General features: G+C 38.5%; 1 protein-coding gene across 1 annotated transcript in view; it reads left to right on the plus strand.

The window, feature by feature from the left end:
* The window catches only part of Arhgap29 (Rho GTPase activating protein 29), a 51,687-nt gene that overhangs the window by 21,066 nt on the left and 15,708 nt on the right, over nucleotides 1-14,913 (plus strand). Inside the window, exons 4-12 of the mRNA XM_051165905.1 lie at nucleotides 3,423-3,519; nucleotides 3,842-3,914; nucleotides 4,765-4,813; nucleotides 5,449-5,586; nucleotides 6,447-6,511; nucleotides 6,926-7,036; nucleotides 7,136-7,216; nucleotides 7,351-7,539; nucleotides 8,249-8,386. Of these exons, the coding sequence (XP_051021862.1) occupies nucleotides 3,423-3,519; nucleotides 3,842-3,914; nucleotides 4,765-4,813; nucleotides 5,449-5,586; nucleotides 6,447-6,511; nucleotides 6,926-7,036; nucleotides 7,136-7,216; nucleotides 7,351-7,539; nucleotides 8,249-8,386 (941 nt within the window). The remainder of the gene's footprint in view (nucleotides 1-3,422; nucleotides 3,520-3,841; nucleotides 3,915-4,764; nucleotides 4,814-5,448; nucleotides 5,587-6,446; nucleotides 6,512-6,925; nucleotides 7,037-7,135; nucleotides 7,217-7,350; nucleotides 7,540-8,248; nucleotides 8,387-14,913) is intronic.

A 14,913-nucleotide genomic window follows, 5' to 3' on the forward strand; every position in this document is an offset into this window, starting at 1 on the left:
GTCTACAGTACTGAAGTAGGGTGCACACAGCCACTGAATTCCAGCCACTATACCCTAGACACTTAATTTGTTTGTTTCTCATTCTGTCCTAAATATGTTACTTTGAGTGTAAAGAAAGTAAATTTAGATTATGTCAGCATCGGAAGTGGTCACAATCAGACTTGAACCCATGTCTGGAACTCCAAAGCTTTACTTCTTCCATGTATTATAACAAATACCTTTTAAGAGAGTTAAATATTTCATGATGGAAGGACATGATTAATTTTGTAATAAATAGTAATTACGGCTAATATTCTTTAGGATTGATGATACTGTTTGGCAGACATTGTTAAACTCTTTACAGGGATGGTGTCATATAATCATCCCAGTTCTGAGATGAGTAAACCTGCCAGGTGAGCTTCCCTCAGTAGATAAGGGAAGTCGGTGCAAGGTTCTACACGTGCTGAGTGGTAGGAGAGCTGCGGGTTGAGCTAAGTCAAGGAGACGGAAGACTAACGAGAACTGTTTCCACTGGCGGCCAGTTGGTGCGGATGTGCTGTTTGATGGCACAGGATTCCAGTGTCCTCTAGTTCCCACAGCAACCTTTGAGTGTGTAATTGTTCCCACAGTAAATGAGGAAACTGAGGCTAGAGGTGTTAATGTCGTACACATAGCAAGAGACAAAGCTACGGCTCGGGCCTGGGCAGGCTGTTTGTAGAACCTGTCTTCTCGTTTAGGAGCCAGCAACAAGATCTGGAGGGCCAAGTGGAGTTTTATGGGAACACAGGCATTTTTATTTATTTCTGTATGGTCTGTGGCTTTCTTCAGCAGAGTGTAAACCCAAACATTTCCTGAAAATTATAGATGTTTGCTGCCTGGCTTTTTATAGAAAAAGTTAAACCATTGAACTGAGTGAATTGAGAATTAATCATAGTGAAAGCAAGACCGTCATTATCTATTACAGAGATTTGGTAGAGAAAAATGGAAGCGAGATTGGATAGTGGTTCAAGAAGAAACATGGTAAAATAAAATTTATCTTTCAAATAGCAAGGATTTTGAGCATTTTCTTAGGAAAAATGTTAATTGAATGACATCTAGTGAAAGAAGGGAGGAGGAATAATGTTGGTACAGGGTTCTGAAGAAACAGAATGAGAAGACACATTACTGGAACAAAAAGGATGAAGCATATTAAGTGAAAGGGAGTTATATTTACTGTAGCTTATATCCTGTAATATGGTTGTGTTACTAAATATCCACTTGAAAAGAACTTACGCATGTTGCTTCTGGGTAGAGTTGTACAAACTGTCTGCCTTGTCAAGTTGGTTGATAAGTATCATTCAGAATTCTCTGTCCTTTATTTTATGTTTTTTGTCACTCACTAAGAGGAGTATTGAAATATCTATCATTGAGACTGTATTCATTTCTCATTGTGGCTCTATCAGTTTTTGTTTTGAATTTTGCAGCCCTATACAATTATAAATGTACACAAATTGTTATGTCCTTCTGCTTAACTACCCTTTAGTATTATGACACTTTAAAAATAACCACTGGGCAATCCCCTTGTTTGGGAATCTACTTTGTATAATATTAGGCAGTAAACTGGGGCAAGTGTAAGCTTATCATAGTTTCTTTTTTGTTTGTTTGTTTTGATTTGTTTTTTGATACAGGGTTTCTCTGTGTAGCCCTGGGTGTCCTGGACTTGTTTTGTAGACCACGCTGGCCTCAAACTCAAGCAATCTGCCTGCTTCTGCTTCCTAAGTGCTGGGATTAAAGGCATGTGCCACCATACCTAGCCATGATTAGTTTCTTGTTTGTAAATTTTCTTCCTTTTAGTGAGGTGTAGTGGCATATGCCTTTAATCCCAGCACTTTGGGATATAAAAGCAGGCAGATCTCTGTGAGTATGAGGCCAGCCTGGTCTGTAAAGCAAGTTCCAGGACAGCCAGATCTACACAAGGAAACCTTGTCTCAAAAAAACAAAAAAAACCAATAACAACGAAAAGATTACTGCCTTTTTTACTGTCTTAGAAATTGTGTATTCTTCGATTTGTTTGCTTGTTTGTTTTTAGTTATTTCAGACAGAAGTAGAATCTGTTTCTCCAACTTGAATAGGGCAAAGGTCTAGAAATATTCTTAAAATTATTTGCACTGGCTGGGCACGTGGCACACTAATCCCAGCACTTGGAAAAGCAGAGGCAGACAGATCTCTGTGAGTTCGAGGCCAGCCTGGTCTACAAAGTAAGTCCAGGACAGCCAAGACTACATAAAGAAACCCTGTCTCAAAAAACAAAACCAAATTGTTTAAAATTGCACTGGCTAGTTCTTAAGTTTTTCATCTTGTTTTAATGGACATTTAGAAAAGATTTGATTAAAAGTGGGGGCTTAATTGTCCCCACCCCAGAGCCTACAGAGATGTATTCATATACAGTTCTGCTTATAATTTCAGGAGTTCTTGTTTTCTAACCATATTTGTATATTTGAATCAACATCTGAAAAAATAGAGACCTGTGAAGTCTGAGTCTTTGGTGATGGAGCTGTTTTTCAAATTACAGCCGAGATTTAAAATAACCTGTGAAGCCTAGGGTGCCTTTCCAGCTCCCCCACCTGCGCTTTGGGAGCAGAGTGGAGCAGGAAGGGAGAGTGCAGGGACCACAGGAACACGGTTTACTGAAAGGGAAAAAAGACCAATTCCACCTTTAGATTTTGCCTTGGCAAATTATGTCTTGTTTTTTTCCAATTTTAGTGTATTGGCTGCCAAAGCGAGCACCATGTCTTGGTTTTTAACAGCAGTACATAGAAGGAAGCTAAAATAACTTTGTCCCGTTGCATTTCATAATATTTATTAACAAAATGCAGTATGTCAGAATATCCCTAGTATAAACAAAGGACAATTAAGTCAGTTAACGTGTACTTTGGATCCCAAGAACAAAAGCTATGTATGAGTAGGATTTTAACTTTTCTAAAGTACCGGTTTTTTAAAATGTGATGCTATGTTGTACATTTTATGATATTCAAAATGTATCTATGACTCCTGTTGTTGGTAGTTTATATTTTGTACTTCAAAGTGACTTCAGTGGGCCAACATCTTTAGTTCTTTTTAAAATGCCAGAGAGCTGCAAGTGAGAAAATAACAACAAAGACAGAATACTCCATAAAGAGGTCAGTGCAGCATGGTCTCGGTGACTGCAGACTGATTTCACATTGAGTCACTCTTTAGATGTGCTGGATTATGTAATGCATACAGTAATCAGCTTGCTAGTCCATCTACTTCCACACAAACTGATGCTTTTGCACGATTTCCTTAATAAAGAACTTAAATATCCTGTTTTTGAACCTTTTAATAAGTCTTTTGAAGCAATAGTGATTCCAGGAGTAAATAATTTTGTATCAGTGTAGTGCTAAATGTGCCTGCCTCCACTTACTGCAACTGATCTTTGCTTATAGCTGTGAACTTTACAGAAGTCAACGAAGAAAACAAAAACGATCTATTTCAAGAAGTGTTTTCCTCCATTGAAACTTTGGCATTTACCTTTGGAAATATGTAAGTAAAGACCATCATTGACGTTACTAAATGTGTCAGTGGGAGTGGAGAGCCCAGAACTTTGGGATGGATGGAAGGTGGAGTATGAGGCAGTGTCACATACCATCACAGCTTGGTGGGGGCTAGCTGCCGTGTGCTTACTGCCTGCATTTGCAAGCATTTGTAGAGATCGTGGGAGCTGTGCCTGTGCTTTGTGGGGTGAGATTCCTAGGTGTTTGTTAAAACAGTTTATTTTAGATGACAGACTGACGGTTAAGAAACATAGAGTGTAATGCTTTTCTGTTTTTGTGCTTTTTTTTTTTTTTCCCCCCTCTCTGGATAGCCTTACCAACTTCCTTATGGGAGATGTAGGCAGTGATTCAATACTGCGGCTGCCCGTTTCTCGAGAAAGCAAGGTAGGTTAATTCTTGTGAAAACAAAGTCTAATATTTTTAACTTACTTTCACAGCCGTTTTCTCATATTTAACTTAGTATTATTCTGATAGTTTAAACTTTATAGATTACCTTATCATTTTGAGGCCAAAGAAAACAGATTAATTTTGTATATCATAAAATGGTCAGTTTTGTTTGTTTGGTTGGTTGGTTGGTTGGTTTTTTTGTTTGGTTGGTTGTTTTTTGAGTGATGATTTGGTTATTCATTCTTTCTTTCTTTCTTTGTCTTTTTCTTTTTCTTTTTTTTTTTTTTTTTTTTTTTTTTTTTTTTGGTTTTTTCGAGACAGGGTTTCTCTGTGTAGCCTTGACTGTCCTGGACTCGCTTTGTAGATCAGGCTGGCCTCGAACTCACAGCGATCCGCTGCCTCTGCCTCCCGAGTGCTGGGATTAAAGGCGTACGCCACCACACCCAGCAGTTATTCTTTTCTAAATAATACTGTATTACAAAAACAGCTTTGAATATATATATATAAATAGATATTTTTCCCCCCTTTGTGGCCTTAAGGAGATGATATGAAGCCCTCTGGTCTGGAAGACAGAAGCATTAACCCTTTCTTATGTGCATGGTCATTGTAAATATCATCACTAATGTCACAGCTTCTATTTCCATGCTTGGTACCTGTTGAATCTTGGGAACTATAATTCTTGCAGTGTTATGGTGTTTAATTAGACTTCTTAGGCCTCTGGGTTTTAAATACTTGAAATTCTTGAGCAAGAATTATGTCAGAATAATAAAGCAGGGGACAGGATTCTGGAAGCGGTGGTTAGTTGTGTTCTGCTCTAATCTTAAATTTGTTTTTTCCATGTGTTCAGTCTTTTGAAAACATTTCTATGGACTCTGTGGACTTACCCAGTGAAAAAGGTAGTGCTCAAGATTTTATTGAACATTTGCATTTTCCTTCATTAAGTATTTTCAGATACACTTAATCTCTTTGTATTTTGTAATTTAATATATTTATTTTTAATATAAAATTATATAGGAAGTTTTTCATATAAAACAAAACTTGTTTGAATAGATGATGTGATAATGTAAAGTGATCATAATTACACACAAATTGTAGCTCAACAGATAATAGAAATATGCATTAAGATAAAAAAAATACAGGGGCTGGAGATGCAGCGGCTCAGTGGCTGAGAGGACTCACTGCTCTTGCAGAGGATCCGGAGGAGGGTCCCAGCCCATATGGCAGTCCAAAACCATCTGCAACTCTGGTTTCATGAGATCTGATGACCCTTGCTTCTGGCCTTGTGGGCACCAGACATGCATGTGATACACAGACTTGCAGGCAAAACATATAAGCATATAAAGTAAAAATTAATAAAATTTTAAAGATAAAGGTACACTGTAATTTGAAGTATAAACAATGGTCTTTTAAAAACTTATAATTTGAATTTGTAACCAGTTTTTGTTGATTAATTCCTAAGGAGCTAAGTACTTCTTTTTATAGACTAATTATGTGCTCATACTTAAACTTATTTTGATGTTTTTATTTTCAGGAAATTTTTCCCCTATAGAACTAGACAACTTGCTATTAAAGAACACTGACTCGATAGAACTGGCTTTGTCATATGCTAAAACATGGTCAAAATATACCAAGAACATAGTATCATGGGTTGAAAAAAAGCTCAGCTTGGGTGAGTTCTCTATTAGCGCTAAATTGTGATTCATTTTCTACAGACTGGGGTGTTACAATTTCTAAATAGTGATTATTTCATCTTAAATAGAATTATTTTTTTCTTGAACGAGGCTTTATTACACTAGATATATGTACTGTACATTTTTGTGGCCTCCTAGATGTAGGCACACAACATACAATGCTGTCTTTGCCTTTAGGTTTTGTGGTTTTTAGAGATGGGATCTCTGTGTAGCCTTGGCTGCCCTGGACTCACTTTGTAGACCAGGCTGGCATCGAACTCCTAGAGATCCGCCTGCCTCTGCCTCCTGAGTGCTGAGATTACAGGCTTGTGCCACCCCGGCCCTGCTGCCTCTGCCTTTAAAGAATCTTTCAAAGCATATAATCACATAATATGGTAAGAGGAGAGAAGAGCATCAGTGGATGCAAAAACAGAAAGAAAGGAAGCCCGGCAGAAACAGCTAAGTAGCTAATGTTACCATAGTGTTTCACAGCTGAAAAAAATGATTCCATATCCATTATCTGACCTGACCCCCTAATACTTGGAAAGTAAGGAAGACAGGATTATAACACCTATTTCCCTAAGGGGAATAGCAGATTAGCTTGCAAACATGGCATATTTGGAGGGAAGTAGGACTCAGCAGTGCCATGCTCATTCTGCACTCTTGACAGCTGAGAGGCAGGCGTGTGCGCTCGGAACGTCCCCCAGTTGGTCCTAACGAGCAGTTAGATTAAGAGTTACTTCCTTCTGTCATGATGTATACTGATATGTGTGATCACTTTTTAGTTGAAGAAGCACAAATAATTTTGGAGTATATAGATAGAGAAAAATGTTAATCTTGCCCTTTTTAACCTTTTCAGAATTGGAGTCCACAAGAAATATTGTTAAATTGGCAGAGGCAACTAGATCTAGCATTGGAATACAAGTGAGTATTGGGTGAACTCCTTGGACCCTATAATAAGAGAATACTCAGCTGAACTCCCAGTCAGTTCTAAGAAAAGAGAACAGAAGTATTGGTCTTTTTATGGGGAAAAAAAAAAAAACATTTAAATTTAAATGCTAGTCCTTATGAATGAAACTAGAGCATTTAAAATTTTATATAAAAACCTAGTTTAATACTGAATTTGCTAACTAGTTCATAATTTCCTTTTTTTCTCATACAGACACTAGTCATTTTACTAGAGATAAAAAGTGTAGTCTTTTTGAAGAACAGGGATATATCCAAAACTCACTGGTTTTTTTTCCTAATATGTCAGCTTTAGGGATTGGGCCACAGCATACTAGGAAGGGGCCTCTAGTACTGTGTGGTGTAAAACTGACCTTGAACTTCAAATTCCAGGAGTTTATGCCGCTGCAGTCCTTGTTTACCAATGCTCTTCTCAGTGATATACACAGCAGCCACCTTTTACAGCAAACCATTGCAGCTCTCCAAGCCAACAAATTTGTGCAGGTAAAAATTAGTACATACAGCATATGCTTGCGTGTTTGTTTCTTCAATACCAGCATGCCTTTTATAAACAGCTACTTTTTAAAAATATACTCTTAATAGCCTCTACTTGGGAGGAAGAATGAAATGGAGAAACAAAGGAAAGAAATAAAAGAACTTTGGAAGCAGCAACAGAATAAAGTGGTTAGTATCATACTGGAGTTTCATGTGCCTGCTTGTGGACCTCTAAAATCACCTGCGGTGTCCAAACCGCCTGTCCTAGTCTAGATTCCCTAACCCGTGTTGTCTTGTGCTCTGTTTAATACTCTCTTCTGTAGCTTGAAACAGAAACAGCTCTCAAAAAGGCAAAGTTGTTATGTATGCAACGGCAGGACGAATACGAAAAGGCGAAGTCTTCCATGTTCCGAGCAGAAGAGGAGCAGCTGAGCTCAAGTGCTGGGTTAGCAAAAAACCTCAACAAACAGCTAGAAAAAAAGCGGAGGTTGGAAGAAGAGGCTCTTCAAAAAGTAATGCTTTTGTCATTTGAAACTTGACTTAGTAATCCTCTGCTAAGGATTGGGCTTTCAAACTTGCCAGGAGGCAGGATCCCCAGGAAGGCTGCTGGGCCTGGCCCACAGAGTTTCTTATTTTGTTGGTCAAGAGTGGGACCCAGACAAGCATCACTTCTAACAAGCCCCCAAGTGATGGTGATGTTGCTGGTAGAAGTGCACACTTTGGGAACCACTGTGCTGGCACACTTAGGAGTGTGCAAAAGAAGCATCTTAGGGTAGTGGTTTCTTCTTTTTGACTAGATTGATTATTTATTTATCTGATTATAAAGTCTACTTTTTGAGCAAGTCTCTGTGTTACTCACCCACCGAACCTGAATAAGCCAAGGCTTTGTATCATTCATGAAATATAACATATATAATTGACAAATTCTGTAAAATAAATGGCAAATATGAGCAGGAAATGCTGTTTTAAATAGACATGGAAGCTATTTTCTATGCAAACAATATAGTAATTGCAAATTACTCCCAGCAGTTAAAACCAATGCTAACCAAAATGCTATTTATCTTTAAATTACTTATTTAAAATGTATCTCATAGCATTATGCTTAAAATTTTAAATTTCAGAATTTTTATAAATACTCAGTTTTTAAGCTACAGCTTTAACTACAGTAAGTGTTTGAGTCTACGTTTAGTGATTACTGCTGTTTCTGTGATGGTCTTGAAGGTAGAAGAAGCAAACGAGCACTACAAAGTCTGTGTAACAAATGTTGAAGAAAGACGGAATGATCTAGAAAATACCAAGAGGGAAATTTTAACACAGCTCCGGACACTCGTTTTCCAGTGTGACCTGACACTTAAAGCTGTAAGTTGTTTCTTCATTCTTTGAAAGCAACAGGGGAGAAGTCTTGGCATCTGATGAGCTTGATTGCTGAGCACTTTAAATCCTGAGACTCGCAACACGTGGGCTCTCCGTTTCCAATAGTGGTCTGTAATTTGTGTTACCTTTTTCCCCCTCTTTTTTTCCTTTCCCTTTTCCTTCCTTTCCCTCCCTTTCTCCCTCTCTCTTTCTTTCTTTCTTTCTTTTTACTGAAACAGGGTCTGCTGTGCAGCCTCTGCTGGTCCTCTGTCCTGGCCCCTGGGTGTTGGGTTACATGTTTACACCTCCATGACTTGTTGTGTTGTTGATGTTGCCTTCTTTACTTACTTTTGCTCTTTCTCCTCACTGTTTCCCTAACTTGATGATTTGTTTGGCTAAAACTTAACCGTGAGCATTTGTGCCTGCCTCTAACCAACTACCTTTCCTGCCTTAGTTGGTAAGATGGATTTGAACCCTGAAATGTTTGATGTTGCTGTGAGATAGTCTATAAAATTTAAGTAAACAAGATGGCAAAACTGAACCCATGATTGATGTGAGGACAAAACATCGTGTGGCACACTTCATTTATGTCTTTAAAGTATTTTATAAAGAATTTATATTCAACAAGCCCTTTTGGCATGTAGTTGACAATTATACATATATATATATATATATATATATATATATGCCACCACAATTAGGAACCAGAAATTTTCATCAGTGTTGCCCCTCTGTTGTCAGTCACTACACCTACACCTAATTCCTACCAAAACTGACATGTTTGCCGTCTTGCTAATTGTCTGTAAAAAAAACTGCATTAGCTTTTCTGTTTGGAAATTTTCCAACTTTTCCAGGGTGTCTCATAAATGGACTCTTTTAACATCGTAATTCCTTTGAGATTCCTCAGTGTTGTACATGTACCCATAATTCCATTCTCTGCCTTAGTAGCTGGCAGGTCCCTGTGTTAGTGTATCACAATGTTTATCCACTCACCAGGTGGACATTTGTGTCTGTTATAGTTTGGAGTCATTATGAGTAAAGCCCCAAGAATATCTGTTGTACATAGCTTTCATATGGAGAGGACCACATAGGAATGTGCGTGTCACTGTCGGGTGCATCACTGACTCAGTAGGAAGCTACAAGACAGTTCTCCAGAGTGTCTCTAATCAGCACGAGAACCTAGCTCTGTGCCCTTGATGTTGTGGCGTGCTTAGCTGCTCTAATAGGTGTGTGGTAAAGATCTCACGGTGGTTTTCATTTGTGCTTCCAGAGTAAAGGAAGGGGGAAGCGATGTTTTATTTTAATTAGATTTTAATTAGAATCTTTAAAATAACATTTAAAATGGTTCCAAGAGCTTATTTGAAATTTGGCTATTTTTACTTTTTGTTTTGTTTTGTTTTTTGGTGGGTTTTTTGTTTTTTTGGTTTTTTTTTTTTTTTTTTTTTTTTTTTTTTGGTAATTTGGCTATTTTAAGTTTTTCATTGTGTGGGTATTTTCTTATCGTTATCTTATGTTGACTTTGCTTGTATTTTCTCCCATTTCAAAGCTTTTCTTCTATACTTTTAGCAATGTCTTATAAGGGAAATTTTTTTATTTTGTTAGGTCTATCTTATTCTTGTTTGGGTCATGCTTTTGTGTTATGTCTAAAAGTGCTTCACTTAACCCAAGGTCATAGACTTTCCCCCTTTGTTTTGTACTAAAAATTGTATAGTTTGACACTTGCATATATGGTTCCTGTTGAGTTCATTTTTGTGCAAGGTGTGGACTGAAGCTGGGGTTTTTGTGGCATATAGATACCATACTAAAATCATACTGAAGGATTTTCATAAGTACCAGCACAAAGAAGGCAGTACCAGAGAATTTATTACTTACATTTCCCAATAGAACAGGAAACATAACATAAGACTACAAAAGAAATGACAGCTTTGGCAGGCAGACAGCAGGGGTTACCAGATTTACTAAGTTTAAGAATGTATATTGGAAATTAGATGTGGCGGTGCACACCTGTAATCCTAGCATTTGGGAGATAGTGGCACGAGGATCACAGTTCAAGGCCATCCTTGGCAATATGACAAGTTTTCGGTTAGCCCTGGGCTACATGGGACTCTGCCTCAAACAAAATATAACAACAACAAAGAATTTTAGTTGGGGCTTCTTCAAGAAAGGCAAAGCGAGAAGAGACTACAAACAGGTAGGACTGGCTTCTTTGCACAGTGTGGTGAGCTCTGGGAGTGAGAAGATGTCCTTCAGCCTTATTCTGGGTTCACTCAGGGCGGAGGAAATGAGCTTGATGTAGGAGACACATTGGTTGGGGCTGTAAACTTGGGACTTACTGGTTTTGTGTATGAAGATGTGATGCTCTCCCAGCTCTTGTCTTATCGAGTACAATTTCTCTGGCTAGCTTTATAAAAGATAAAAAAAGAAGAAGAAAGGAAGAAACATCAATACAGTGCAGTGGGTTGAAACACTATGCTATTTCCATTAAATTACCTTTGCATCTTTTTCAAAACTCGTTGGCCATATTTGTACATACCTGCTTCTTAAATCTTTCTCTTGATTCTGTTGTTTTATACTGAAACTAAGTGTGAGCACAATTTTATTCTTTTTAAGAGTTATATTTGAGGGGCTAGAGAGATGTCCCAGAGGTTGAGAGCACTGACCACTCTTGCAAAGGTCCTGGATTCAGGTGCCAGCACCCACATGGCAGCTCACAACTCCAGCTTATAACTCCAGTCCCAAGGAGTCATTGCCTCTTCTGGCTTCTCTGGGCCCCAGGCATACGTGCAGACAAAACACTCATACACATAAATTAATAATAATTTTAAAATATTTTTAAAAATAATTTAATGTTCCATAAAGTTATTAGAATCAGCCTGTCTATATAAAAAGAATTTTGTAAACATTTTCAGTGGGATGGATTTAAGTCTTAGATCAGATTATGAAGAGTTAACTACATGTTTGTATATCTTTTCATCTGTTTAGGCCTTTGATTTTTAAAATCAGAATTTTGTTTTCAATATAAGAATCTCTGAGCCTTTAATGCCAGCACTCAGGAGGCAGAGGCAGGTGGATCTCTGTGAGTTCAAGGCCAGTCTGATCTACAAAGCGAGTTCCAGGACAGCCAGGGCTACATAGAGAAACCCTATCTCAACAAAACGAAACAAAGCAAAAAAGAACCTTTGAAAGGTTTTATTTATGGAGCTTCTGTAAGTAATGTAAATACACACATAGTTTACATATCCATTCCACTTAATTTCAAATTCCAATTATTTCATACTATTTAGAATCATAGTTAATTTTTGCATGAACTTATATCTTGTAGCCTTGGTAAATAGCTTTATTTTAGAGACTTTTGTAGATTTCTCAAGGTTTTCATTGTAGGAAATTAAGCTGTTTGCAATAAGAGCAATTTTATGTCTTTTTCCCCTATAGTCTTTTTATTTTTTTATGGCATCTTTTAATTTTTTTATAGGGCTGTTAGTTAAATAGAAATGAAAAAAGAAAATTTCCCTGTCTTAGTGTCTGTCTTAGAAGAAAAGCATTTTGTTTTTACTGCTTAAATATGACGATAGCTATTAGTCTCTTTGAAGATGCCCCATATATAATTAGGAAATTTCTTTTTTTTTTCCTCCTATGTTTCCTGAGAGTTGTGTCTATGTTATTCTATGTGATCATGTAATTTACCTTATAATCCGCCTTCCTTACTCTCTTCTCCCTCTCTTCCCTCATTTCTCTCCCTCCTTTTCCCCTTTTACTGTCTTTTGTCTTGGTTAGGGTAATCTGCTGTCATAAAATGAAGTGAGAAAATATTAACTTTTGTGGGGGAAGGGTTTGCCAAATTTGTGTTATTTCTTCTTATCTAGCACCATGTGTGGTGTCTGGGGTTGAGATTTAGAGTTTTGGTTTTCTTTTTTTACTACATAGTCATTTCTTTTTATTAATTTTTAGGTGAAGTTTGGTAGTTATGGCTTGCATAGAATTAATCCCTTTCAACTTGATGAATATATATATATACACACACACATACACACATATGCATGTATATATTTGGTGGCTGTAGCTTTCCTTTATTTAAGTGGGTACAGTGATGTTTCCTTTTTCATTCTTTTGTTTTCCCTCATAAAAATGCAATACCCAACTTAATAAAAGTTTTATTAAGGTTTTTTTCAACTTTACAATGGTTTTATCAGAATATTAAAGTTTCCACTTAGGATGAGTTTGTTGACATTTAGACCCGTAATAAGCTGAGAAGTATTATACTGTCCTGTTAATTTGCAAATGTTTGCTCACCAGATAGAGTACCAGTAACTGCCAAAGAAACAGTTACATGGAGTCTAGTTTGGTGAACCAGTCGGTTTAATGGGGTTACTTACAGGAGCATGAGCAGCCATAGAACTCAGCTGTAGAGCAAAGTCTCTCCCCCAGCAGCTGTTAACTGCCCGCGTGTGCATGTGTGCGTGTGCGTGTGCGTGTGCGTGTGTGTGTGTGTGTGTGTATCCCGAAGGGCCTGGGAAGCGCCCCTCCCCCACCTGCCCCCAGCAACTGTTAACTGCCTCCTGTATATCCTGAGGGAGGGGAGGGAGTCACAGCTGCTGAGAGCTCAGGAAGGCCCTGTCCTACCCGGAGGACAGCATTCCACAACAAATTTTGAATGCTATCCTAGGTATTTTCAGTGTTGTTTTGTGGCACTCTGGGTCTTCATACTGTTTTAAGGTGGGGGTGGGGAGCTAGCCTTTGATGTAGTTTGCTTCACTCTCCTAGCTCTCCGCCTGGCACCTTGGTCTGACTGGGAAGCTGAAGTGTCCTGCTATCACCTCTGCTCCCCAGAAAGCTAGAGACATCAGGTCTCAGTCATTAAATGGAGGAGGTTGGTGCGCAGCTCACGGATAAAGAGAAAAATCAAAGCTACAGGAGTTTCAACAGTCCACCACCATTCTTTGACCACAGCTCCTCTGAGCATAAAGGAAAACTCATTTCAGAATTTTAGATCTGGTCAGTTCTGTAATTACCCTTCCTGCTACAGGATTGTGCCCCAAGGATTTGGGGTTGTGTGAGGAACGGGTCAGGAAAGGGTGGATCAGAGAAATCGGGGCTTTCTTCCTACTTTTTGAGCCACATTTTCTATTCCTTCGCTGCTTTGGCCCACAGAGGCCTTGTCTTGAAGCTGTCCGTCTCCGTACCCAGTGTTATACTTACGGCCATTGGCCTAGGCTGGAAAACATGACGGGCATGGGAAAGCAAGTTATGTACCTAAATTTGTCATACATTTCCACAGTCTGCCTACTGTCTTTTACCTAGGGAGTCTTAAGCTGGGTGACGCCAGTGTATGGATTCTGTCCAAGAATCCAGGACTTTGTAGAGGATTCAATGGGAGAAAAGACTCCATCTTAGAAACTTCTAAAAAGTTTGAGCTCTTAAAGTTGTGAGTCATTTATTTATCAATGTTTGATATGAGCTTGCATGTCTGTAACGATGAAGGTTTACAGAATCCCTTCACCTCAGATGACAGCTGATAATAGCTAAGATGGAATATGTGTCTGCCTGTGTATTAGGGTGTCTATCTACCTGATCTTACCTAGTTCTCAGAAGGCCCTGCTATGTAAATATATTCTGGCTTCATTTTACTGGTGCAGAAACTGAAGTTTAGAGGGTCCGTCTTCCCAGTGCATGGTCTTTGGACCAATCGCCTTTCGTTACTTTGGTGGCCTGTCAGTGCTGTAGCGCTTTGAGTTCTGAACCAGACTTTTGAGATCAGAATCTGCATTCGAACAAGATCTCTCAGATGATTCCATGAGCTGCGTTTTTCCTAATTTCTGGTACAGAGAAATTTTCAGTAACTTGATAAGTGTCTTTCCCCCGTGTCAGTGACCCTTTGGATCCAACAATTTTAACTTCCCATTAGCATTAGACTGGCCTAATAGATTAGCCAATCACTGGACTTATGCTGTACCAAAAAAAAAGGCTGGATTTCTTATGTTAATTGAAGGGTTAAGATGCAAAGTGTTCTCTTGGGTGCACACTTCAAATTCTGCCTCTGCTCACTGACTTATCCTTAGAGAAGTCCTTGGAAAAGATTCTGGCTAACTAGGAGTTCATCCTATCATCTGATAAAACATGAGTAATGAAGAGAAAACATGATAGTCTTTTTGAAATAACATTAACCAAAATTTGGCATATTCCCATATTCTTAAGTGTATCCTCCACATGGAATTCCGAGTGGCGTTTTAAGGAATAAGTGGCCGTGCTTTGCTTAAAGTCTTTAGCTGGCTTCCTGTTACACTTCACCTCCATCCTACAGACTCCGTGGTCAAGTTGACTGCTACCTTTCTTGACCTTGTGTCAAGCAGAAGTTCTGATTTCTTGAGTGTGTTTTAGCCCATTGGCCTTGTGTCTGCCTGTGGAGCACAAGCTGTGTCCCACTCACTTTTGCACCACCTCCGCCTTTTGTTTGAATCAAGCCCTCTCCCTCGGGCTGTGTCCTACTTCTTTCTCAAATATTTCAAATGTCAGCTCTTTGGCCTTCCCTAACCTAC

Source organism: Acomys russatus, chromosome 23 (assembly GCF_903995435.1).
Source record: "Acomys russatus chromosome 23, mAcoRus1.1, whole genome shotgun sequence".
Taxonomy (NCBI): domain Eukaryota; kingdom Metazoa; phylum Chordata; class Mammalia; order Rodentia; family Muridae; genus Acomys; species Acomys russatus.